Source organism: Chiloscyllium punctatum, chromosome 45 (assembly GCF_047496795.1).
Source record: "Chiloscyllium punctatum isolate Juve2018m chromosome 45, sChiPun1.3, whole genome shotgun sequence".
In the NCBI taxonomy this organism is placed as follows: Eukaryota; Metazoa; Chordata; class Chondrichthyes; order Orectolobiformes; family Hemiscylliidae; genus Chiloscyllium; species Chiloscyllium punctatum.
In genome coordinates, this window is record NC_092783.1 from 44,886,542 (window position 1) to 44,912,246 (window position 25,705).

At 41.2% G+C, this 25,705-nt stretch overlaps 1 protein-coding gene across 6 annotated transcripts in view; it reads right to left on the reverse strand.

Moving 5' to 3' along the window:
- LOC140467331 (uncharacterized) overlaps positions 1–25,705 on the reverse strand; it is a 118,124-nt gene that overhangs the window by 71,351 nt on the left and 21,068 nt on the right. For 5 of the 6 annotated variants that reach the window (XM_072563612.1, XM_072563613.1, XM_072563611.1 and 2 more), the window contains 3 exons: positions 21,293–21,366; positions 15,082–15,147; positions 937–1,080 (listed from right to left, as the gene is read on the reverse strand). In XM_072563612.1, coding sequence (XP_072419713.1) covers positions 937–1,080; positions 15,082–15,147; positions 21,293–21,366 — 284 coding nt within the window. The remainder of the gene's footprint in view (positions 1–936; positions 1,081–15,081; positions 15,148–21,292; positions 21,367–25,705) is intronic. The other variant, XM_072563610.1, reaches the window with a different exon arrangement.

The following is a 25,705-nucleotide window of genomic DNA, read 5'->3' on the forward strand; positions in this document are numbered from 1 at the left end:
TGTGTTCTTGTGCAACCCCATCTTATAGAAAAATAGTGCATTAGAAACAGCGCGTCTAGTGTTGGTAATCTAATCATATTGCAGCCAAGAAACATTTTTAAAGTTTGCATCTTAGAAACACTGTCCCCAATTCGTCAATCTGTGTAACAACAAACTTGCGTTAATGAAACATGCAATTAATTAGAACGTGTCGTACCATCAGGTGTAATGGTCATTAATATACTGTCGGAAACATTCCAATTTATTAATTATTTTAAGTATTGGGATCTCTGTTATTGTAGTGAAACATTGCATTCAAATTAATTCTGGATTGAAATGAATCTGCATATTTATGAAACAATTCATAATTCTTTTTACTCCAAACATTGCTACATATGTAATACTAGAGGCTAAAGCTATAGAACTCCCACTTACTCTACCTGATCTAAAGTAATAACTGCCAGATTAAAGCAAGATGGAACACATGCCTTAATGCATTGATCCAAGTTCCATTACAAAAGTATCAGTATGGACAATGTTCACTGTGAAGAACAGATCAATTAGCCTTAAAATTACAGTCAGGTTATGTCAAGGTAATGTCAGGAAGTACTTCTTCACAGAAAGGGACAAGAAATCAAGAAATGTCTCCCGAAAAATGTGGTTCAGGCTAGGTCAATAATTGAAAATTCCAAAATTAAGATTGAGAGCTTTTCATTGGACAAGGGTGTTCAGGGCTATGGAACCAAGATGAATAATAGGAGTTATGATTCAGAACAACCTCATTCTAGTTCAATATGAAATCAGGACTCAGAATGAAATGGACTATTCATAGATCTTATAGTTCTAAAGATTCAAAAAAGATATGTTCGCAAAGTAATTTAGCATGTACAAGGGGAATTGGAAAACGGAATAGGTACATGCTGTCCCTGAAATTCAATTGACGCAACGAATACTCACTCTTGCCAAGTGGTTGTGGGGTCAAATGGCTTGCTTCTGCATCATCTGTTTTCTGGGAGGCCTGAGCTGTTGGTTCATTTATTGCGTTGATTGTCGTTGGGACGGTAGAAGGATTGGCAGGCTGGTGATCATCATCGGGAAGAGCTGAAGCACAAAGACATATCATTGGTCTGATATGGTGTTTCTTTCAAACAGTCATTATAGTCACAAATTTTAAACTCAGATCAAGCTTTTAGGAAAATAACTTGAATTCATGCCAGTTTCTTCATTTTCATAGGTACTTGTGTGAATAAGAATTCAGTGCTGTCCAATCTGTGGAAATTAAAACATTATGAAACAGTTAGTTATTAATTTGGCTCACTTGCAGAATCTATGATAATTCAAAATGAGAAATTTCCCAAAGTAAGTTAGCAAGTATGAGGAGAATTGGAAAACAGAACAGGTATGTGCTGTTCATAAAATTCAACTGACATAAGGAATCCTCACAGCTGAGTAGCAATGTTGTGAGTGAATGGTTTGCCTCTGCTCCATCTGGGAATCAGTCTAAGCCAGTGTTTCATCTATTGTGTTGCTGGTAGTTGTGATGGTCAAGGGAATGTGTTGTCACACAGGGTAAACCACTCTGCTAATTTAAACTATCAATGCAGACAACATTCGCCCCGTGCTGTTATCTGTTAAAATTCCGGAGGCAAAGAACGATCACTATTTAACATAAAGATTAAAATCTTTACTCTTTAATTCCAACAAAGAATAATATAACCAACAAGTATTTGCAACACATTTCTCTTTAACCTATAATTTACCTCCGACTCTACAATATGAGACCAATAAAAAAAACCCGATTAAGATTTACAAAAGAGAAGCATGATTCAAAACCAGTCAGCTTTGCCGATTCTCCTTTGTAGATTTTCTCCAACTCAGCTTAGATGTTCTGCTTCACAAACTCCCCACAGACAGACAGGTACCTGACAAGTATCAGAGAGCTCTTCAACTAGCAGTCCGCTTCTACATTTGTTGGTCTTTGGCAGTTGTCCCCTAAGTGTTCAAAATGTCCAGTTTTATACTCAAAAACATTGGATTGCTTCATTGGTTTTAATACTATCAAAATACTAAATGCAAATTTGATTGAATTTTGGTATCTTGGGACATTAAACTGATTGGCTGAAGTTAAATTTAATTTTGTTTCATGGCAACCTATCTGATGTTAACTGTTTCGACCAAGTGTTACATTGTTACCTTGTTCCAGATTCTCTGTGATATGTCCTTGCTAGCTTTTCAACTCTCTTAAAAGGTACAGTGCCTCTACACCTTCATAACAAACAGAAGTCTCAACATCATCATCAGGAAGAATTGAAGTGAAAGACACACAATTGCTCTGACAGCTTTACATTCAGTAAAATCATTATAATCACATGATTTTACAAACCATTTACAAATCAGTTCGTTCCCAAGTGGAATTTGGTAAGAGGGAAGTTTATGGAAAATCATTTTGTAATCTTGAATGCAGCTGATATTTCTTTTATCATTTGAATGGATGCTATTCCAGGAATTGTGAATCTGAATCATAATAAAATACAGTGTACTGAACAACTCATGAAAAAGAACCATCTACTTTGAAAGTAAAACAAAAATGAAGATCATGCTTTCAGGTTAGTCTGTTGACCAGTCAAGCAAGCACACAAAAAGGTAAAATAATCACAAATCATTCTATCACTAAGCACAAAGGCAGAGATTCATTGTCTTGAAAGTCAAATCATCCCTACTGCTGTTAATACACTGAGGGACTGGACTGGCAACCTTCCCACTGCTTCAACATTTTAATATTGCACAGGTTGTTCTGCTACTGGTGGATGGAGCGGTTTTGTCAGGTGTGTTCAGGAGGGTTTCCTTACTCAGTATGTAGACAGGCTGATGAGGGGGGAAGCCATCTTGGATTTGATGCTCGACAATGATTTGGTGCTCAACAATGATTTGGTACTCAACAGGTGTCAGATCTCACGGTGGGAGAACCCTTTGGTGACAGTGACCACAACTGCCTCACATTTACCATAGCCATGGAGAGGGAAGGAGCAGTTACCATGGGAAGATGTTTAATTGAGGGAAAGGAAATTATGACATTTGATGAGATTAAATTCCCTACAGTGTGGAAACAGGCCCTTTGGCCCAACAAGTCCACACCGACACGCCTACATTTTCACCGGACGAATGCACCTAACACTATGGGCAATTTAGCATGGCCAATTTGCAACCTGTACATCTTTGGACTGTGGGAGGAAACTGGAGCACCCGGAGGAAATCCACACAGACACGGGGAGAATGTGCAAACTCCACACAGACAGTTGCCCAAGGCTGGAATTGAACCTGGGTCCCTGTCGCTGTGAGGCAGCAGTGCTAACCACTGAGCCACCGTGCCGCCCCTTTGTCAGAGAGAAGTTGGAAAGTAGAGATTGGGAACAATTGTTCCACAGAAAGGGCACAACAAACATATGGAAACTGTTTAAGGGGCAGTTGTTGCGAGTGATGCATAAATTTGTTTCTCTAAGACAGGCAAGAAGGGTTAAGATTAGAGAGCGTTGGATGACAAGAACAGAAGAGTTTCTCGTCAAAAGGAAGAAGGCAGCTTACGTAAGGTGGAGGAAGCAAGGATCTAGCACAGCTTTAGAGGATTACAGGCTTAATAGAAAGGTGCTCAAAAATGGAGTGAGGAGAGCCAGGAGGGGGCATGAGAAAGACTTGGTGGGAAGCATTAGAAAGAACCCAAAGGCATTTTACTCATATGTGAGGAATAAGAGAATGATCAGGGAGAAGGAAGGGCTGGTCGGGGATAAATTGGAGAACTTGTGCATGGAGTCTGAGCAGACAGGGGAAGTGCAAAATTTTTTTTTTACTTCAGTTTTCACTAAGTAAAGGGACCTTGTTGTGAATTAGAACTTTGAGGAGCCAGGAAACAGGCTTGAACAGATCGAGATTGAGGAAGTTGACGTGTTGGAAACTTTGGCAAACAATAAGATTGATAATCCCCACGGCCAGACCAGATTTATCCTAGTTTGCTGTAGGAAGTAAGAAAGGAGGTTGCTAAAGAGCTGGTGACGATCTTTGCTTCCTCATTCTCCATGGGATTCGTGGAGGAGGATTGGAGGGAGGCGAATGTTATGCCTCTTTTCAAGAAGGGTAATAGGGAAATTGCTGGCAATTACACACCGGTCAGTCTTAGGTCTGTATTCAGCAAGGTTTTGGAAAGAATTCTCAGGGATAGGATTGATGACTATTTGGAAAAGCATGGCGTGATTAAAAGTAGTCAGTATGGCTTTGTGAGGGGCAAGTCATGCCTCACAAATTGTATTGAGTTCTTTGAGGAGGTGACGAGACAGGTTGATGAATGTTGACCAGTGGATGCGGTGCAAATGGACTTCAGCAAGGCAATTGATAAGGTTCCCCTTGGCCAGCTCACTCAAAGTCAGGAGGTATGGGATACAGGGAGATTTGGTTCTCTGGATTCAGATTGGTTGGCTGACAGAAGGTAGAGAGGTCAGTGGTGAGTGGTGTCCCACTCTGTTCTCGAGCCTCTGCTCTTTGTAGTTCTTATGAATGACTTGGATGAGGAGGTTGAGGGCTGGGTTTGTAAATTTGCTGATGACACGATGGTTGGAGGTACCATTGATAGCATCGAGGCCTGTTGCAGGCTGCAGCGCAAAATTGACAGGATGCAGAGCTGAGCTGAGAAATGGCAGATGGAGTTCAACCTGGATAAATGCAAAGTGATGCAATTTGAAAGGTCCAATTTGAATGCTGAATATAGGATTAAAGACAAGATTCTTGGCAGTTTGGAGGAATAGTGCTATCTTGGTGTTCAAATGCATAGATCCCTCAATGTTGCCAACAAGTGGATAGGGTTGTTCAGAAAGCATATGGTCTCTTGGCTTTTATTAACTGGGGAGTCGAGTTTAAGATCCGTGAGGTTTTGCTGCATCTCTACAAAACCTTGGTGAGACCACACTTGGAACACTGTGTCTAGTTCTGGTCACCCTATTACAGGAAAGATGCGGAGGCTTTGGAGAGTGTGCAAAGAAGGTTTACCAGGATGCTGCCTGGACTACAGGGCTTGTCTTCCGAAGAGAGGTGGACTAAGCTCAGACTTTTCTCTCCGGAGAGGAGGTGGAAGAGAGTTGACCTGATCGAGGTGCACAAGGTAATGAGGGGCATAGATAGAGTCGATAACCAGACACTTTTCCCCAGGGCAGGATTGACTGCCATGAGGGGTCATAGTTTTAAGGTCTTATGAGGAAAGTATAGAGGAGACATCAGAGGTAAGTTCTTTATGCAGAGAGTTGTGAATGCATGGAATGCGATACCAGTGGTGGTGGTGGAAGCAGAGTCATTAGGGACATTTAAGTGACTGCTGGACATGCACATGGACAGCAGTTAATTGAGGGGTGCTTGGTTAGCTTATTTGATTTTAGTTTGGGGCTAATCCTCGGCAAAACATGGTGGGCCAAAGGGCCTGTTCTGTGCTGTACTTTTCTATGTTCTGTGTTCTAAGTTCGATGTTCTATGAAATTTGCCGATCTCCTCTGCTGATGGCTTTGTTCAAATCTGGATCCTTTGTACCATGAGTAACATATGTACATCTGTAATTTCATATTCCAGGTATGGATAGGATGTTGGCTTAGTGGCAGGAAACAAAATGTTTATGGGTGCTTTTGAATTGGAAGCCTTTTCCAGTGGGATTCTTCAAAAACCCAGTACTCAAGGTCTCTGTTTTTTGTAGAGTATATTAATGATTTGTTTATAAATATAAGGGGTGTGGTTAAATTGCTTGCAGGTGACACAACAAAATTGGTCACATAGTTGATAGTAAGACAGATAGCTTTTGACTGCAGGAAAACATCAATAGACTGATCTGACGAGGATAAAATTGGCAAATGGAATTCAACCCAGCGAAATGTGCAGTGATACACTGGAGGAGGTCAAACAGGCAAAAGGAACAGACATTAACTGGGAGAACACTGACAGGGACCTTGGAGAGAATGCCCACAACTCCCTGAAGGTATTAGGACAGATTGAAAAGATCATTAAGAATGTAGATTGAATCCTTTCCTATTTTAGCCATGGTATTTAGAACTGTGATGTTATGCTGGAACTCTATACATCGTTAGTTCGGGCTAATCTTGTGCACAATGTGCATTTTTGGTCATCACTAAAAGGATGGAATTGTACCAGAATTGTACCGGAGAGAAAAGTCTGAGCTTAGTCCACCTCTCTTTGGAAGACAAGCCCAGGCAGCATCCTGGTAAACCTTCTTTGCACACTCTCCAAAGCCTCCGCATCTTTCCTGTAATAGGGTGACCAGAGGAGATTTAGGAAGATGATGCCGGGAAAAGTAAAGCAGTCAGGAAAGATTGGATAGGCTGGACTTGTCCTGGCAACAGAAAAGGCAGAGGTGAGATTCAATTCGGATGTAGGAAATTGTGAAGGGCCTTGATCAAATGGATGGAAAGTGTCTGTTTACCTCAGCAGACAGGTCTGTAATTTGAGGAGCACGGATTTAAAGTGATCGGCAGAAAGGTTAAAGGGGAGATGAGAATACATATTTTTCACCCTAGATGTCTGGAACTGGCTGCCCAGAAAGATAGAACAGACAGACAACCGCAATTCACTTAAAAGGTGCCTGGATAACCAGTGCTATAACCTGCAAGACTGTAGACCAAATGCTGGAGAATGGGATTAGGCTGGCTGGTTCATCTTTGTCTGAGGCAGACATTATGAGACAAATACTCTGTTTCTCTATCATAAAAATTCTACATTTTTTTCCATGAATCACTGGAAGACGAATACACTGTCACTGTGTATGATAACTATGATAATTAAATTAAAGATAAGAAATTTAAATAAATATTCCATCAGCTACACTAATGTAATATATTCTTCTGAATTGACAATTGAGGTGGATTTTATGGAAATGATGGGGAAACTAGCCAATGAATAGGCCTTCCCTGGGATCAGGATTTTTGGCGGGTTTGTAATACGCCACACACCAAGTATTGCTCATGTTAGACGTCACACGGCACCAGGTTATAGTCCAACAGGTTTAGTTGAAATCACAGGCTTTTGGGGCACTGCTCCTTCATCAGGTGAAGTGGAGACAAGTGCACAGGCACAGACTATGTAGTTAGGGATATAATGGCAAGATAATTCCAGGTAATTAATAGTGTCAACAGATATGTACAGATAGCGTACTGTTACTTGGTAAGAGCACGATTGAGCCAATGGGTGGTTCCTTGGATCCAGAAACACACCGAGGTGAGAAGACAGTGAATACGGAACGTAACAACTTATTCAAAACTGCATAAAACCCACTCTGATGGCATAAAACCACTGGAGAATCTCAGAGAATTGATGAAGATGAAGAGCTGTTTGTCAGCAACCTATATGTGAAACTAATTCCATGTCTTCAATGAATGTTTTCAAAGGGCTGCCGGATAAGATAACAGCCAATGATATTACCTTAGTGGATTCTGGAAGTAGGATGTAAGAAGGGAATGCAGTGTTGTTGATTCTCTGAGGCTATAATCAGAACAATGTGAATATGACCAGGTGAGTGCAGCCCCATGGAAATGGACAATACAGGAACATTATTGGAGGAGAATTGTGTCATGGATCACGTCAATGGTGACAGGAAGGTCAAGGGGGATGAGGAATTATATGCAACATGATCAAAGTCACAGGAAATGTTATTTATAACATTGCTTAAAATTGTTCATTGGTGCTTTCACAGGACTGAAAGTCTAATTAAAGAGATTAAATCATGGAGTTCTATGAAATCTGTAAATATAATAGAGAGATGATGCGTTCAAGAAAAAGGACTGGATGGAGATAGGATGGCAGAAAGGTCAAATGTTGGAGTGCAGAGGAGAAGATTTATGAAAATGAATGTTCTACATAAAGCTTAGAGTACTTCAGAGTCGAAATATCTGCATTAGGCAGTGCACAACTTTAACATTAACGCCAGTTGGAATTGGTGCTATTTAGGAAATTAAGAGCTTTGGCATTCTCTGCCTTAGGAGGCTGAGGTGGATAGATTCTTATTAGGCAACAGAATCCAAAGTTATGGAGTTATACATGAAAATAAGGAATGTGAAATACCAACAGATCAGCCACGATCTTATTGAATAGAATACAAAGCTTGAGGGATCAAATGGATCTATGTCTATTCCAATTTCGTATGGTCTTGCACATGTTGAAATGACATTGTCCTCAGTGACTGATCCACTTGCAAAAGTAGCCAGTGGATGTTCTTGAAATTTACTGTGAAAACCATAGGTTCATTGTTCTTTAAATGAATTCAGGGTCTTTAAATTCATTGAGTGCATAACATAATAAAAGAAATGTTACTTTGGTTAAACGAGAAGGAACTTAGATATTAAAAACCACTCTGTTTTGGAGAGCTGCAAAGAATGTACGCTGTTTGCAGTGCAATTCCATGGCATTGATGAGCCTAATCCAATGAAAATAGAAATGAAATCTCGAACCCAATAATCATGTCAGCATTCATAGATCAGATACAGCTTCAAACCTTTTCACACTAACTAGCTTTATCATGTCCAAAAGATGTGTTTCTATTTCAAATGAAATTTATCTTGTTCAGGTTAAGTCAAATGAGTTACCTGTAATATTAATCCAATAATAATCATCAATGATAGTAGAACAAGTTAATAAAACTGAAGGTTTTCAAACTTTGAAACATTTTATATAATTTTTAAAACATATTTCAGGAAGTTTAGGTTATCTTTTGTCTCCACCATAATTTCCATCCTTCAGCCAATTGTTCCATTTGTTCCCTGGCATCTGTTTGAGGTTAAAACTGTTTGCAAACTTGATGTCACACTTGATCCTGAGGTGAGCCTCCAAATATCACTCAGACTTTCTAATTCTATCCTCATTACTTCACCCAATTCTGCCTTTGCCTTGGCTAATCTTCTGTTTAAATGCTTGCTTATCCCTTTGTTATCTTTAGACTTGACTATTCCAGGAAAAGGTAAAGTCACTATATTCCCAGCAGACCATCCGGCTGCTGTCCCATAGAGAGTCAACTAGTGTTGAGTCTAACCTGAGGGTCATCACACTTCAGATGAAGGGTGAGGTTGAAGGAGCAGGACCGTCTTGATAAACCCAGTTGGTGCAGGAACGGACTTGATGATTCTAACCATTCCTTGACTGGTTGTAGCAATGAGATAACTCTCCCTATTTTAGCACAAACCGCACAATGTTAATTATGGAAAACTTTGCAGGGTTGTTAAGGTTGCATGTGCTATTGTCATTTCCAGTGCCTTGGTCAATGCAGAGCATTCTTCAGGTTTCATTCCTTTTATCCAAATTTTGTAGTGATTTGATGCAAGTTGGACCTATTCTTGGTCCAATGTAGGGGTCATTCATGCAACCACCTACATTATTGGGGATCTGGAGTCACATGCAGGCCAGACCAGGTGAGGATGCCATATTTTCCTTCCTTGACATGCAATAGTGAACCAGATGGGTTTTTACAGCATTAGTCTTCCTTTTAATTTCAGATTCATTAACTGAATTCAGATTTCACCATTTGCCTGGTGGGATTCAAATCAAGTTTCTCTTTTTAACCTATTTAATTAACCAGATGAGAGATGTTATTGCACACCTCTGCAGCAGGTGAGACTTCAACCTGAGGCTGCTTTTCCAAGGGTAGGGACACTGGAATTACATTGTGCCACAAGAGAGCTCCTAAGGCTCCCAGAGTATTAGCCTGGGTCTCCAGATGCTAGTAATAAAAATACTATGGCACTGCCTCTCACGTTATTATGAGATGTGCTATCAATTATTAAGCTGTAAATTAATCTGCATTTGGACTTGTGAAAGGCAGTTTTAAACAAAAGAAGAAGAACAGTGACTGAAATTTAAGATGGCTGAAACAAATTGTGGAGCTGTATTCCAGATCATGGAAAAGTAAAGAGGCTCCAATAGAGTCAACCACACCTCTCCCATCTCATCAAGGTGAAGGATGTATCAATGAGCAGTCAATGGCAGGAACACTAAGAACTTAACCAACCCAGAGAGCAGTTATAGAGTCACAGAGTCAGAGAGATGTACAGCATGGAAACAGACCCTTCAGTCCAATCTGTCCATGCTGACCAGATATCCCAACCCGATTTATTGCCACCTACCAGTACCTGGCCCATATCTCTCCAAAACCTTTCTATTCAGATACCCATCCAAATGTCTCTTAAATGTTGCAATTGTACCAGCCTCCACCACTTCCTCTGGCAGCTCATTTCACACACGTACCACCCTCTGCATGAAAGATTTGCCCCTTAGGTAACTTTTATATCTTTCCCCTCTCACACTTAACCTATGCCCTCTAGTTTTGGACACTCCCACCCCAGGGAAGAGACTTGTCTATTTCTCCTATCCATGCCCCTTGTGATTTTATAAACACCTATAAGGTCACCTCTCAGCCTCTGACACTCCAGGGAAAACAGTGCCAACCTATTCAACCTCTCCCTATAACTCAAACCCTCCAACCCTGGCAAGGACTGATTACTGATAGTTAACATGGCGTTATGCTTGGGAAATCATGTCTCACAAAACTTGATTGTTACTTCTTCAAAGAACTCAAAGAGGATTGATGAGGTCAGAGAGATAGATGTGATCTATATGGACTTCCCTTTGGCGTTCGACAAGGTTCCCAATGGGAGACGGATTAGCAAGGTTAGATCTCACAGAATACATGGAGAACTAGCCATTTGGAAACAGAACTGGGTCAAAGGTAGAAGACAGAGGGTGGTGGTGGAGGATTGTTTTTCAGACTGGTGGCCTGTGACCAGTGGAACAGTCACAGGATTGGTGCTGGGTCCTCTACTTTTTGTCATTTTCATAAATGATTTGGATGCGAGCAAAAGAGGCCCAGTTAGTAAGTTTGCAGATGACACCAAAATTGGAGGTATAGTGGACAGCAAAGAAGGTTTTCTCAGATTACAACGGGATCTTGATCAGATGGGCCAAATGAATGGAGAAGTGGCAGATGGAGTTTAATTCAGATAAATGAGAGGTGCTGCATTTTGGGAAAGCAAATCTTAGCAGGACTCATACACTGAATGGTAAGGTCCTAAAGAGTGTTGCTAAATAAAGAGACCTTGGAGTGCAGGTTCACAGCTCCTTGAAAGTGGAGTCACAGGCAGATAGGATAGTGAAGAAGGCATTTGGTATGCTTTCTTTTATTGGTCAGAGTATTGAGTACAGGAGTTGGGAGGTCATGTGGGGGCTGTACAAGACATTGGTTAGGCCACTGTTGGAATATTGCGTGCAATTCTGGTCTCTTTCCTATCAAAAAGATGTTGTGAAACTTGAAATGGTTCAGAAAAGATTTACAAGGATGTTACCACGGTTGGAGGATTTGAGCTACAGGGAGAGGCTGAACAGGCTGGGGCTGTTTTCCCTGGAGCGTCGGAGGCTGAGGGGTGACATTATAGAGGTTTACAAAATTATAAGGTGCATGGATAGGATAAGTAGACAAGTCTTTTCCCTGGGGTGGGGGAGTCCATAACTAGAGGGCATAGGTTAAGTGTGTGAGGGGATAGACAGAAAAGTGACCTAAGGGGCAACTTTTTCACACAGAGGGTGGTGCGTGTATGGAATGAGATGCCAGAGGAATTGGTGAGGGCTGGTACAATTGCAACATTTAAGGGGAATTTGGATGGGTTTATGAATAGGAAGGGTTTGGAGGGACATGGACCCTGTGCTGGCCAGTGGGACTAGATTGGCTTGGGATATCTGGTTGGCATGGACGGATGGACTGAAGGGTCTGTTTCTATGCTGTACATCTCTATGACTCTATGACATCCTTGTAAATCTTTTCTGAACCCTTTCAAGTTTCACAACATCCTTCTGATATGAAGGAGGCCAGAATTGCATGCAAATTCCAAAAGTGGCCTAACCAATGTCCTGTACAGCCACACCACGACCTCCTAACTCCTGTACTCAATCCTTTGACCAATAAAAGAAAGCATACCAAACACCTTCTTCACTATCCTATCTACCAGTGATTCCAATTTCAGAGAGTTATGAAGCTGCACTCCAAGGTATTTTTGCTCAGCAACACTTCCTAGGAAATTACCATTATGTTTGTAAGTCCTGCTAAGATTTGCTTTCCCAAAATTCAACACCTCGCATTTACCTAAATTCAACTCCATCTGTCACTTCTCAGCCCATCTGATCAAGATCCCGTTGTAATCTGAGGTAACCTTCTTCGCTGTCCACTGCACCTCCAATTTTGGTGTGCTCTGCAAACATACTAATTATACCTCTCGTGCTCACATCCAAATCATTTATATAAATGATAAAATGTGATCCTTGTGGCACTCCACTGGTCACAAGCCCATAGTCTGAAAAACAACCCTCCACCAGCACCATTTGTCTTCTACCTTTGAGCCAGTTCTGTATCCAAATGGCGAGTTCTCCCTGTATTCCATGAGATCTAACCTTGCTAACCAGTCTGTCATGGGAACCTTGTCGAATGCCTTACTGAAGTCCATATAGATCACATCTACAGCTCTGCCCTCAATCTTCTTTGTTACTTCTTCAAAAAACTCAATCAAGTTTGTGAGACATGGTTTTCCACACACACAGCCATGTTGACTATCCCTAATCAGTCACTGTCTTTCCAAATACATGTACATCCTGTCCCTCAGGATTCCCTCCAACAACTTGCCCACGATAGACATCAAAGTTCACTGGTCTATAGTTGCCTGGCTTGTCCTTACCAACTTTCTTCAACAGTCGCATCACGTTAGCCAACCTCCAGTCTTCTGGCCCCTCACCTGTGACTATCATTTTAGATTTTAAGTTTTCATATTTCAGATTATTTTCATTGGCGTCTCTCAACTCACTACAGGTACTTCTTCTATAATGTGATGGTTGTGTTCTTGTGCAACTTCATCTTACAGAAAAGTAATGCATTAGAAACTTAACAGCCAAAACACGTTTTAAAGTTTGCATTTTGGAAAAACTGTCCCCAATTTGTTAATCTGTGCTACAGGAAAATTGCATTAACAAAACATGCATTTTATAAAAACAACCATTCGTAACTTAAAATACCACTTGTGATTCTATAAATAACAAATACACATACATTATATATATTAAACTGAAGTTTTACATATAACTAGTTAATGATCCTGATACTTTGTTGTCTCTTCAAAACACAATGGATGATAATCACATGTCTCTACTCACTCTGCTACCTTCCAAAGTCAAGTATTGCAGATCTAAATATGCCAAGTATTTCATAAAAATAAATACCTCGGAAATTGTTGCATGCTAATTATTTGAGACAGATTTTCCTGGGCTGTGATTATTCTCATGAAGATAAGGCAAAAAAAAATGCAAGGAAATTACTTGCTCATAATCAATCATATTATATATCCAATTAATGGTAGATTTATGCAAATAATATGCTGTAATTTGAATCTTACAATAACATATTTAGATAAAAAGAAATCAGTTTAATACTCTGAGGAACAAAGGCAGTGGATCCTAGGTAGCTGCTTCTTCAATACTTGGCCCAATCTCATCATAGGAGAAAGTGAGGACTGCAGACGCTGGAGATCAGAATTGAAGAATATGGTGCCGGAAAAGCACAGCCAGACTGGCAGCATCCAAGCAGCAGGAGAGTCCACGTTTCGAGCAAAACCCCTTCATCAGGAAAGAGGGATGGACCAAGGGGGCTGCGAGATAAATGGAACGGTGGTGGGGCTGGGGCAAGTTAGCTGGGCATGCAATAGGGGGTGAAGGGAGTGAAGATGAGGGTCAGAGAGGCAGATGAAGTGGATAGGTTGGAAGGAAGATGGGCAGGTAGGACAGTTCAAGAGGGTGGTGCCAAGTTAGAAGGTTGGACCTGGAACAAGGTGGAGGCAGAGGAAAAGAGGAAACCACATTGACACCATATGGTTGGAGGGTCCTTTGGTGGAAGATGAGGTGTTCTTTCTTGAGGCAATGTGTAGCTAGAGTTTGGCAGGTGGAGAGTGCCCAGGACTTGAATGTCCTTGGGGTAGTGGGAGGGGGAGTTAAAATGTTTGGCCACCAGGCGGTAGGGGTTTTTAGTGTGGGTGGCCAAGAGATGTTCTCTATTACATTCAGCAAATTGGCGTCCTGTCTCCCAAATGTAGAGGAGACCACATCAAGAGCAATGGACACAATCGATGGATGTGTGTGTAAGTACTGGTAAATTTCTGTCAGATGTGGAAGGATCCTTTGGGGGCTTGGACGGAGGTGAGGGGGGAGGTGTGGGCACAGGATTTGCACTTCTTGTGGTGGCAAAGGAAGGTGCCGGAAGTGGAGGGTGGGTTGGTGTGGGAGGCAAGGACCTAACAAGGAAGTCAGAGGGAATGGTTTCTGGAATGCAGATAGGGGTGCAGAGGGAAATATATGGAGAGGGTGGTGCGGTCTGTTTATAGTGGTGGAAGTGGAAAAGGGTGATGCGTTATATCTGGAGGTTTGTGGGGTGGAAGGTAAGGACTAGGGCGTGGTGTTGGGGTGTGAGGGCCTCTGTACTTTATGATTACCATAAATTTTATTCCAGGTCAATTCAGGAAGAGACTCAGCTCTGAAGTTTGAGGGAATTATTCATGGACCATTGAACGATTAATCAATCAAACCATCTTTCCTTCATACTCTCCTGAAATGACTGAAAAAGTGACGAAGCTCACTTTTAGATGGTTGAATTGTCATTTTTATTTAATTTTTAATATGACCAAGAAATAGTCAAAACATATTGACAATTTTATCAGTAACAGAGATCTGTAACTGCTGCCCAGAGAGTGGCATTAAATGGCACAAAGTAGTGAATTGGACATGCAGCCCTCTACCTATATTGAAAAGACTATCCTTCCTACCATTCAAGCGAGGCAGAAGAAATGTTGCCACATTTTGCAATATAGTTAGAGGGCTGCATGTCCAATTCACTACTTTGCTATTTAACGTCACTCTCTGGGCAGCAGTTACAGCTCTCTGTTACTTAAAGCCATTAATGGCTCATCAAAAATACCCAGATCTGGTGGTGATGGGGTAGGGATGAGAAAGAGACTTTTATTAAATTAAAAAATATATATTTCACAGTACCAGTGGTTGCAGGGGGTTTCTCCTTGGCCTTTCCAATTTCAGGAGTCTTCTGCATTAGTACTTCCACTGGTAGAAACAAAATTACAAGAAGATGAAGGGCTTTTGCCCGAAACGTCGATTTCGCTGCTCGTTGGATACTGCCTGAACTGCTGTGCTCTTCTAGCACCACTAATCCAGTATTTACAAGAATCACAAACAGGCATGATATACACATTCAGATTGTGTAAATATTAACCTTTAAATATTAAGCATACCACTGCATAATAGCACTTACATACTTACTACATAATTAATTGTACACTTACAAATTTTCAATCTATTACAAAAAGTGATTTGTCTACAATATTTAAAATGTATTTAATCATCATGATCAAATGTCAAGAAATAGATTTTTAATATTTATAGGTCATCTCTTCTTGGTTCTAGCTTTGTCTTTCCATTTATTTTTATTCCAGCATCGCTTCCTTATTGTCAGTCTGTCTAAAATTAATGGCTTCAATGAGTTACATGCTTTTGCTGAGCATTGAGAAGAATATTCAGACTTGTGTTGACAAATGGCAACTTATATTTCAACCACTCAAGTGTCTGGCAACGACCATTTCTAACAAGACAGAATCTAATAATCACTCCATGACATTCTCTAGTACTGCCATCACTGAATAGCACACTATCCAAAGTTTGGGAATTGCCATTCACCAGAATCTGAACTAGACTAGTCAAGTAAATGTTGCAAATATAACAGTTGATCAGGAAGTTAGGAATCTTGCATTGAGGAATAAGACAGTGCAACTTTTTGGATCTGCAGATTGAAAAAGCAAAAATGACCTTTAGTAGAGTGAGATGTTCTTGATTAGATTACCTACATTGTGAAAACATGCCCTTCAGCCCAATAAGTCCACACAAACCCTCCAAAGAACAACCCACCCATTTCCCTCTGACTAATGAACCTAACACTATGGGTAATTTATGGCCAATTCATCCGACCCGCACATCTTTGGTCTTTGGGAGTACCCAGGGGAAACACACGCAGACACAGGGAGAATGTGCAACCTCCACACAGACAGTCACCCAAACTCAGGTCCCTGGCCATGTGAGGTATCAGTGCTAACCATTGAGCCACCATGCCGCTCTTGTCAGATGAGGGAGTTTAGGGAGAATTTATGTCTTACTGAGAATTATATCTGCAATAAATGCCATTGATTGCAAATCATATCAGATCGAATGGATCAGTTGGAGAGACAGTTAGAGGCAAAGAGGAATTTACAAGAGCAAGATGATGTGATGGATGATAGTAATAGAAAGGGAGAAAAGTTGCTGATACAGTCACATAGATGGGTTAACTCCAGGAAAGGTAAGAGAGGTAGGCAGATAGTGCAGGAGTCTTTTGTGGCTATCCCCATTTCACACCAGTACGCTGTTTGGAAAAATGTACAGGGTGATGGATTCTTAGGGAAATGTAGCATTAACAGCCAAGTTTCTGGTATCGAGACTGGCTCTAATGCAAAGACGGGTCTGTCGGGTTCCAAGAGGTCAATTGTGTTTGGGAATTTTCTAGTCTGAGGCAAGACAGACGTTTCTGTGGCCAGCAGCAAAAAATCAGAATGGTGTTTTGCCTCCCTGGTGCCAGGATCAAGGATGTCTCAGAGAGAGTACAGAATGTTCTCAAGGGGGAAGAGGGACCAGCAGGAGGTCATTGTACACATTGGAACCAATGACATAGAAAGGGAAAAGGATGAGATTCTGAAGGGAGAATATAGAGAGTTAGACAGGAATTTAAAAAGGAGGCCTTCACATGTAGTAATAATCTGGATTACTCCCAGTGCTGCAAGCTACTGAGGGTAGGAAAAGGAGGATAGAGCAAAGGAATGTGTGGCTGAGGAGCTGGTGTATGGGAGAAGGAATCACATTTTTGGATCATTGGAATCTCTTCTGGGGTAGAAGTGACCTGCACAAGGATGGATTGCATCTGAATTGGAAGGGGACGAATACATTGGCAGGGTGGTTTGCTAGAGCTGTTGAGGAATTGAACTAATAACAGTTGAGAACAGAAATGAGTCAAACAGCCAGAGCAGGCAGGGTCTAAGCAGAGGAAAATGTAGGACTGATAAATTAAACTGCATGGATATCAACACAAGAGGCCTAACAGGGATGGCAGATGAACTCAGGGTATGATTAGGAACACGGGACTGGGATATCATAGCAATTACTGAAACGTGGCTCAGGGATGGACAGGACTAACAGCTTTATGTTCCAGGATACAAACGCTATAGGAAGGACAGAAAGGGAGGCAAGAGAGGAGGGGGAGTGGTGTTTTTGATAAGCAACAGCATTACAGCTGTACTGAGGGAGGATATTCCTGGAAATACATCCAGGGAAGTTATTTGTGTGGATCTAAGAAATAAGAAATGGATAATCACCTCATTTGGATTGTATTAAAAGACCTCCCTAATAGTCAGCAGGAAATTGAGAAACAAATTTGTAAGGAGATCTTAGCTATCTGTAAGAATAACAGGGTGGTTATGATAGGGACCTTAACTTTCCAAACATAGACTGGAACTGCCATAATGTTAAGGGTTCAGATGGAGAGGAATTTGATCACAGTGTACAAGAAAATTTTCTGATTCTATTGATTTAAAATAGTGATGGAAAGGGATAGACTAGATCTAAAAGTTGAAGTTCTAAATTTGTGGAGACTAACTTTTACAGTATTAGGCACAAACATTTAAAAGTTTAGATTAGAGTGGTGCTGGAAAAGCACAGCATCCGAGGAGCAGGAAAATCGATGTTTCAGGCAAAAGCCCTTCATCAGGGATAGAGGCAGGGTGCCTGCAGAGTGGAGAGAAAAGTGAGTGTGGTGGGTGGCTGGGGAGAAGTGAGCAAAGTATACAATAGGTGAATGGGTGTGGGGATGGAGGTGATAGGTCAGAGAGGAGGGTGGGGGAAGGTAGCAATGAGTACAATTCCTGTGGTGGCAGGGGAGGGTGCCAGAACGGGAGGGTGGGTTGTCGGGGGCGGGAAATATATCCCTGGTGGTGGGGTCCGTTTGGAGGTGACGGAAATGTCTTGGGATGATGCGGTTTATGTGAAAGTTTGTAGGGTGGACTTTTAAAAGCTGGTTGGGGGCAGATGTCCGCAGGTAAACGTACAGCTGGAAAATGGGAAGCGTTCAGAAATGAGATAACGAGAATCCAGAAAAGGATATTCCTGTTAGGGTGAAAGGAAAGGCTGGTGGGTGTAGGGAATGCTGGAAGACTAGAGAAATTGAGGGTTTGGTTAAGAAAAAGAATGAAGCATGTGTCAGGTATAGACAAGATGGATCAAATGAATCCTGAGAAGAGTATAAAGGCAGTAGTCAGGAAGGCATTTGGTATGCTTTCCTTTATTGGTCAGAGGATTGAGTACAGGAGTTAGGGGTCATTTTGCGGCTGTACAGGACATTGGTTAGGCCACTGTAGGAATACTGCATGCAATTCTGGTCTCTTTCCTATCAGAAAGATGTTGTGAAACTTGAAAGGTTTCAGAAAAGATTTACAAGGATGTTGCCAGGGTTGGAAGATTTGAGCTATAGGGAGAGGCTGAACAGGCTGGGGCTGTTTTCCCTGGAGCGTCGAAGGCTGAGGGGTGACCTTATAGAGGTTTACAAAATTATGAGGGACATGGATAGGATAAATAGACAAAGTCTTTTCCCTGAGGTCGGGGAGTCCAGAACTAGAGGGCATAGGTTTAGGGTGAGAGGGGAAAGATATAAAACAGATCTAAGTGCAAACGTTTTCACGCAGAGGGTGGTACATGTATGGACTGAGCTGCCAGAGGATGTGATGGAGGCTGGTACAATTGCAACATTTAAGAGACATTTGGATGGGTATATGAATAGGGAGAGTTTGGAGGGATATGGGCCGGGTGCTGGCAGGTGGGAGTGGATTGGGTTGGGATATCTGGTCCGCATGGACAGGTTGGACCGAAGGGTCTGTTTCCATGCTGTACATCTCTATGACTCTATTTAAAAAAAAGGGGACATGAGATAGCTTTGGCAAATAGGGTTAAGGAGGATCCAAAGAGATTTTACAAATACATTAAGGACAAAAAGATAACTAGAGAGAGAATTGGGCCCCTCAAAGATCATCAAGGTACACCTTGTGTGGAGGCGCAGGAGATGGGGGAGATACTAAACGAGTATTTTGCATCACTGTTTACTGTGGAAAAGGACATGGAAGATATAGAATGTAGGGAAATAGATAGTGTCATCTTGGGAAATGTCCAAATTACAGAGGAGGAAGTGTTAGATGTCTTGAAATGCAGAAAGATGGAGAAAATTCCAGGACCTGATCAGGTGTATCCTAGAAATCTGTGGGGAGCTAGGGAAGTGACTGCTGGGACCCCTTGCTGAGATATTTGTGTCCACGATAGTCACAAGTGAGGTGCCAGAAGACTGGAGATTGGCTAATGCCGTGCCACTGTTCAGGAAGTGTGGTAAGGACAAGCGAGGGAACTTTCGACCAGCGGGCCTGACGTTAGTGGTGGGCAAGCTGTTGGAGGGAATTCTGAGGGACAGGATTTACATGTATTTGGAAAGGCAAGGATTGTTTAGGGATAGACAAAATAGCTTTGTGTGTGGGAAATCATGTCTCACAAACTTAATTGAGTTTTTTGAAGAAATAACAAAGAGGATTGATGAGGGTAATCTGGTGGATGTGATCTATATGGACTTCAGTAAGGCGTTTGTCAAGGTTATCCATGGGAGATTGGTTAGCAAGGTTAGATCTCATGGAATATAGGGGAAAGTAACCATTGGTTACAGACTTGCCTCAAAGGTGGAAGACAGAGGGTGGTGGTGAAGGGTTGCCTTTGAGCCTGGAGGCCTGTGACCAGCAGAAGACAATGCTGGCAATAACTATGGAGTTCTCAGACTGTTGTGAAATTTGATTTAACGTGTCTGTACAATTATGTTTGTTCAATTCCTTTGAGTTTGTGTCTTCCTGGGTATAAAACGTTTAAGCCATTTTGTAAAATAAAATGAGACAATGCCACTGAACTCAATAGAACGCAAAATTGGAAGAGGTGTATCTCAAACAGTTTACAGCCCAATTACGTTCATACCAAAAGTTGCAATTGTCATCACTGGGTTTTGCTTTGTTGCTGTTTTAGGTATTGTGATTTATTCTCTGTGATGGCCAATTGTGACATATGAATTCTGAAGAAAATATTGTGGGAATTTAATCAGTTTGTTGTTAAATGTTCTTGCATTTGTCCCTGTTGCCAACCAAATGTTCTGGGAATATGGTTCAGAGGCGCATTAAAAACTGGAAGTAGTAATTAGCCACTGTCACCCAAACCTGAGAACACTTGCTCACTTCTTTTCAGATTCAAGAAACCCCCAATGTTGCTCTGTGTGGTACATTCCTCATTCCTGCACCAGGGAGAACACCTCTGCCTTCTCTGGAAGTTGAAAATCAACTGGATATGATGTGTGCAAATTTCTAGATTAAAAGGGAGAAACCATACCCAATGTTACCCTTAGCCTGATGTCCATCTTGTGAAGGATGGGTCGAGCTAGTCTTCCCCAGAACTCTTTAAGCAGTTGGCCAGTAGCCATCACACCTGTCCCTCATGAAAAATTCATGAAGAAAACATTTTCCCCACTGTCTATCTGGAATGGTCGAGATAACAGCCTCGAGGTGAACCTTCTTGCAAATTTGGGTTCTCATGATTAAAGTCCGAACTTTGAAAGTCAGGAGATTATTTTGATTGCCTTAAAATACCTAAACAAGACATCACCATGTAGAATGATATACTGTACATTGTAAGCTTTTATAAATGTCCCTTTAGTTCATTAAATGTCAATGTTTCTTCCCAGTTTCAATTTGCTATTTGTATGCCAATTACGTTATCTCAGCAGTGAATGGTAAACACTGCACTGATACTCAAGTCAGACATAGATCTTTAACAAACTATACAATATTTGGCAATGTATCAGTTAGACAACTCAATTGTGACACATGGCTCCAGCCACTGAATTGAGGATGTGAATTTATTAACAGATTGATTTGCCCTTGCATACATTGTTTTAATATTTGGCAGTTGTTCCCTTTTCATAGAGGGCAAAGCAATTAAAGCAAGCTCAAAACTAGAATTTTGTTCAGGATTCCTTCCAGCTTTATATCCTGACAGTATTCTGATGTGAATCCTGACAAACAACAGGCTAGTTACTTACTGTCACAGATTCGAAAACCTTTGGTCCATCCAAGCTCGGTGCACCGGGTCAGACTTTTGCCAAGCAATTGATAGCTGGAACAGGAAGAGAAAAGTAAATGAAAATTCTCTGAACTAACAGAGAAAATTAATGTAAATTCTCTTTTCCAACTGTGGTCTAAAATATTTATCAATCTAGTTAGGGAGTTTAGTTTGTCTTTCAGATTTTGACTTCAGTTTCAATAGTTTCAATGCTAAGCATCTGCCATGAATTTTACCTTAAACAGCAAATTGATTGTTAACAGAGGTGTATTCTGATATAGCAACAACAAAAACTTGCATTTAGTTAGCACCTTTAGCAGGAAAACACTTAATAACTCAATGACCATATTAAAGAGATGACGACCAAAGGGAAGTAAAGATTTCAGAGAAAATTCCAAATCTCCAGATCTTTGGCTGTTTGAGATTCAATCACCAATGATGGAGTCATTAAAGTAAAGTTTGCTTAAGAAGTGGGAATTTGATGAGCTCATATATCTTGGATAGTTGGGGTTGGAGGAGATTAAAGATATAGAGGGATGAGGACATGGAGGACTTAAAAACAAGGATAAGAATGTTATAATGGTGACAATGCTTAACCTGGATCCAAGGAAAGTCACAGAAATGGTAAGTGCAAGCTGGCATGCAAACAACAGAATTTTAGCTCATTGTAAGTTTAAGAAGGGTGGCAGTTGGTGCATTGGAATAGTCAAGCACAGATCAACAAAGGTAGGGATGACCATTTCAGCAACAGATGAGCTAAAGGAGGGGTTAATTTGGTTGATGATATGAAAAAAGCACATATATAAAAACAGCTTCTTTCCCACTGTGCTCAGAGACTTTTCAACAGTCTTCTCAAAAGTTAATTCTGTTCTCCGCCTCTCTATAGCTTCTCTGCAGCTGAAAGTTTGCATTCTGTATTGCTACCCTGATGCACTTTGAATGTTTCAATATGCCTGTAGAGCATGTAAAACAATACATTTCACTGAATCACAGGATCACGTTTGAAAATCTTGCAATAATTTGTCTCAGTCTCAGACAATTGACAGGAGGAGGGATGACATCAGCAGATAGGAAACAAAATTTATAGTGAGGACCAAAGACAATTCCTTCCATATTGGGTTGAAGGATGTTTCTCACGTAACTATGACTGAATGCCAGGCAAACAAATTGATTGCCAAGAGGTGGAGAGATGGAATTTGGATAGAGATGGATTTAACAACTAAACATAAAAATTTAGATTAAAACAAGAAATACTGAAAATAGTCAGAAAGTATCTATGAAAATACTTTATGTTTCACGTTGAACCAAGATAGAACTTAGACAGTAAATTGTAAGATCCTGAGGAGTGTTGTGGTACAGAGGGACCTAAGAGTACACGTACATACTTCTTTGAAAGTGGTGTCGCAGGTAGAGTGAGTGGTAAAGAAGGCATTTAGCATGCAAGCTTTCATCGGTCGAGGCACTGAGTGCAGGAATTGGAATGTAATGTTACAGTTGTATAAATAGTTAGTGTGGCAGTTGGTTGTGCTCAGTTTTAGTTATCGAAGAGTCATAGTTAAACTGGAAAGAATGTAAAAATGATTTACAAGGACGTTGCAAGGTCTAGTCAGGGTTATAGGGAGAGATTGGCCAGAGTGAGGGGTGACCTCATTAAGGTGTATAAAATCATGACGGGCATAGATAGGATGAATGCATATAGTCTTTTTCCCAGGGATGGGGAATTGAAAACTAGAGGATATAGGTTTACGGTGAAAGGGGAAAGATTTAAGAAGGACCTAAGGGGCAACTTCTTCACATAGAGAGTGGTGCATATATGAAATGGGCTGCCACATAATGTGGTTGAGGCAGATGCAATAGTAACATTTAAAAAACATTTGGTTAGGTACATGAATGGGAAGGGTTTAAAGGGGTATGGACCAAATGCAGGCAATTGGAACTAGCTGAGTGGGCATCATGGTCAGCATGGACTAGTTTGGGCTGAAGGGCCTGTTTCCATGCTGTATTACTCTACAAGTTTTTGAGTCTATGATGAAAATGAAACTGAAAAAAATATGCCAGGAGCTGGTGAGCAGCTATTGCCTGAACACAAAAATAAAATAAAAATTAAAGCAGCATCAAAAATGAATGAGAAATTATAATCTTGCAGAATCACAGAATTGTTACAGTGCCAAAGGAGGCCATTTGGCCCATTGTGTCTGCACTGGCTGTCAGAATATTTTGACATTGTCAAACTCCTTCCTTTCTTCACATTGTTTCCAATTAAATAATTATCCAACATTAACTTGAATCCACCTCTGCGACACTTCTAGCTAGTTCATAACCAACTCAGACCACCCATTGTGTGAAAAAGTTATCTCATCTCCCAATTACTTTTTTACAAAACACTTTAATACTCTGTCATTTCGTTCTCAAATCTTTTACAAGAGGGGTACAGTTTCTCCTTGTCAACTGTGTCCAAACAATTCATGATTTTGAAGATATCTGTCAAATCTGCCTTCACCTTTTACCTCTCCAGGGAAAACAGTGCCAACCTTCCCTAGTCCATCCTCAAAATAATTCCCAATCCAATCTTGTCCTGGGGACCATTTCCATGGAGCCTCTTCTGCACTCTCTCCAATGTATTCACATTCTTCCTATTGTTTGGTGTCCAGAACTGTAAGCAATACACCAAACCAGTGTTTTATATTAGTTCATCATAATCTCCCTGTTCTTGTACTTACTGTTTCCATTTATGAAGCCAAGAGTACTGTATTGTTTATGAACTGCTCTTTCAACCTGCCTTGCAATCTGCAATGACTTTTAGATGATTAGGTATCTGCTCCTGTATACCCTTCAGAAGAGTACCCATTGTTTTATTCTGTCTCTCCAAGATCATTATACCAAAATGCATCACTTGAAGATTCTCCACATTGAACTGATGGAGGATATATCTCTGGAGGGGCAGCAGAGGTAACAGGGGAGGAGCATTAAGAGAAACTATTTCTATTTGGATAAATGGAAGTGGTTAGAAAAAATAGAACCAGGCAAGTGTGCATTCACCCAGCTGGATGACAGGTCAGAACCACTGAAAGGGGGTGGTGCATTTGACCATGTCAAAGGATAAAATCAGATGGAGAATTTTGGGGAGAGTTAGCTTGCCAAAGTTACAGCAAGAGAGGACGTTACTTGTTATCTTGCCAAGAGCTATTTCAGGATTGTGACAGGGACAGAAACTCAGTTTTGACAGTTCCAAATATGGAGTTCCAGCAAAGATGGCATTGATCAGGGGAAGGTTGCACACACAAGGAGATTAGAAAAGAAAGGAAGGTTTGAGGTAGGATAACATTTGCAAGGGTAAAAAGGCCAACAGTTTTGTTTTAATCTGTGGGTGATAGCAACACATTTGAAAGAGCAAGGGACACTACCCAGCAACAGAGAACAATAAATATCGAATGTGAGGACCCACAACGGAAGGTGGACAGTCAGCAGTTTAGGGCCACAAAGGGTTTCCAGCCAGAATGAGAGCACACAATGGTTTAAAGAGAACAAGGAGATAAAGGAGCCAATGAAAATATGGTTCAGCACTTTGCCAGTCATAGAAATGTTGTGCAGAAACAGTTAATGCTAGACAGTGTAATTTTCAAAGCACAGTGTAAATGAATGAATATATTTTTCTTGCAGCAAGAAATACAGAAGGAAATAGCTTTGTGAATGGAAAAAGGGATCTGTGTGGACAATAATACGAGGAGATGGTGTCATCTGTATTGGCGCATTGGGATTGCTGATGACACATGTGATGGTATGGTAAACATGGTATAAACAGGACGGGTTGCACCTGAACCAGAAGGGCACCAATATCCTGGGGGGTAGGTTTGCTAGCACTCTTCGGGGGGGTTTAAACTAATTTGGCAGGGGGATGGGATCCGGACTTGTAGTCCAGCAAGTAAGCTAGCTGTGTGTCAGGATGTCCAAGACTGTAGGGAGGCTGTGGAGAAGGTAGCACTGACAGGGACTACTTGCGGACACAGAGATGGGCTCAAGTGCGTATACTTCAATGCAAGGAGTATCAGAAATAAGGTGGGTGAACTTAAGGCGTGGATCGGTACCTGGGACTACGATGTTGTGGCCATCACGGAAACATGGATAGATGAGGGACAGGAATGGCTGTTGGAGGTTCCTGGTTACAGATGTTTCAGTAAGATTAGGGAGGGTGGTAAAAAAGGAGGGGGGGTGGCATTGCTAATTAGAAATGGTATAATGGCTGCAGAAAGGAAGTTTGAGGGGGATCTGCCTCTGGAGGTAGTATGGGCTGAAGTCAGAAATAGGAAAGGTGCAGTCACCTTGTTGGGTGTTTATTATAGGCCCCCCAATAGCAGCAGAGATGTGGAGAAACAGATTGGGAAACAGATTTTGG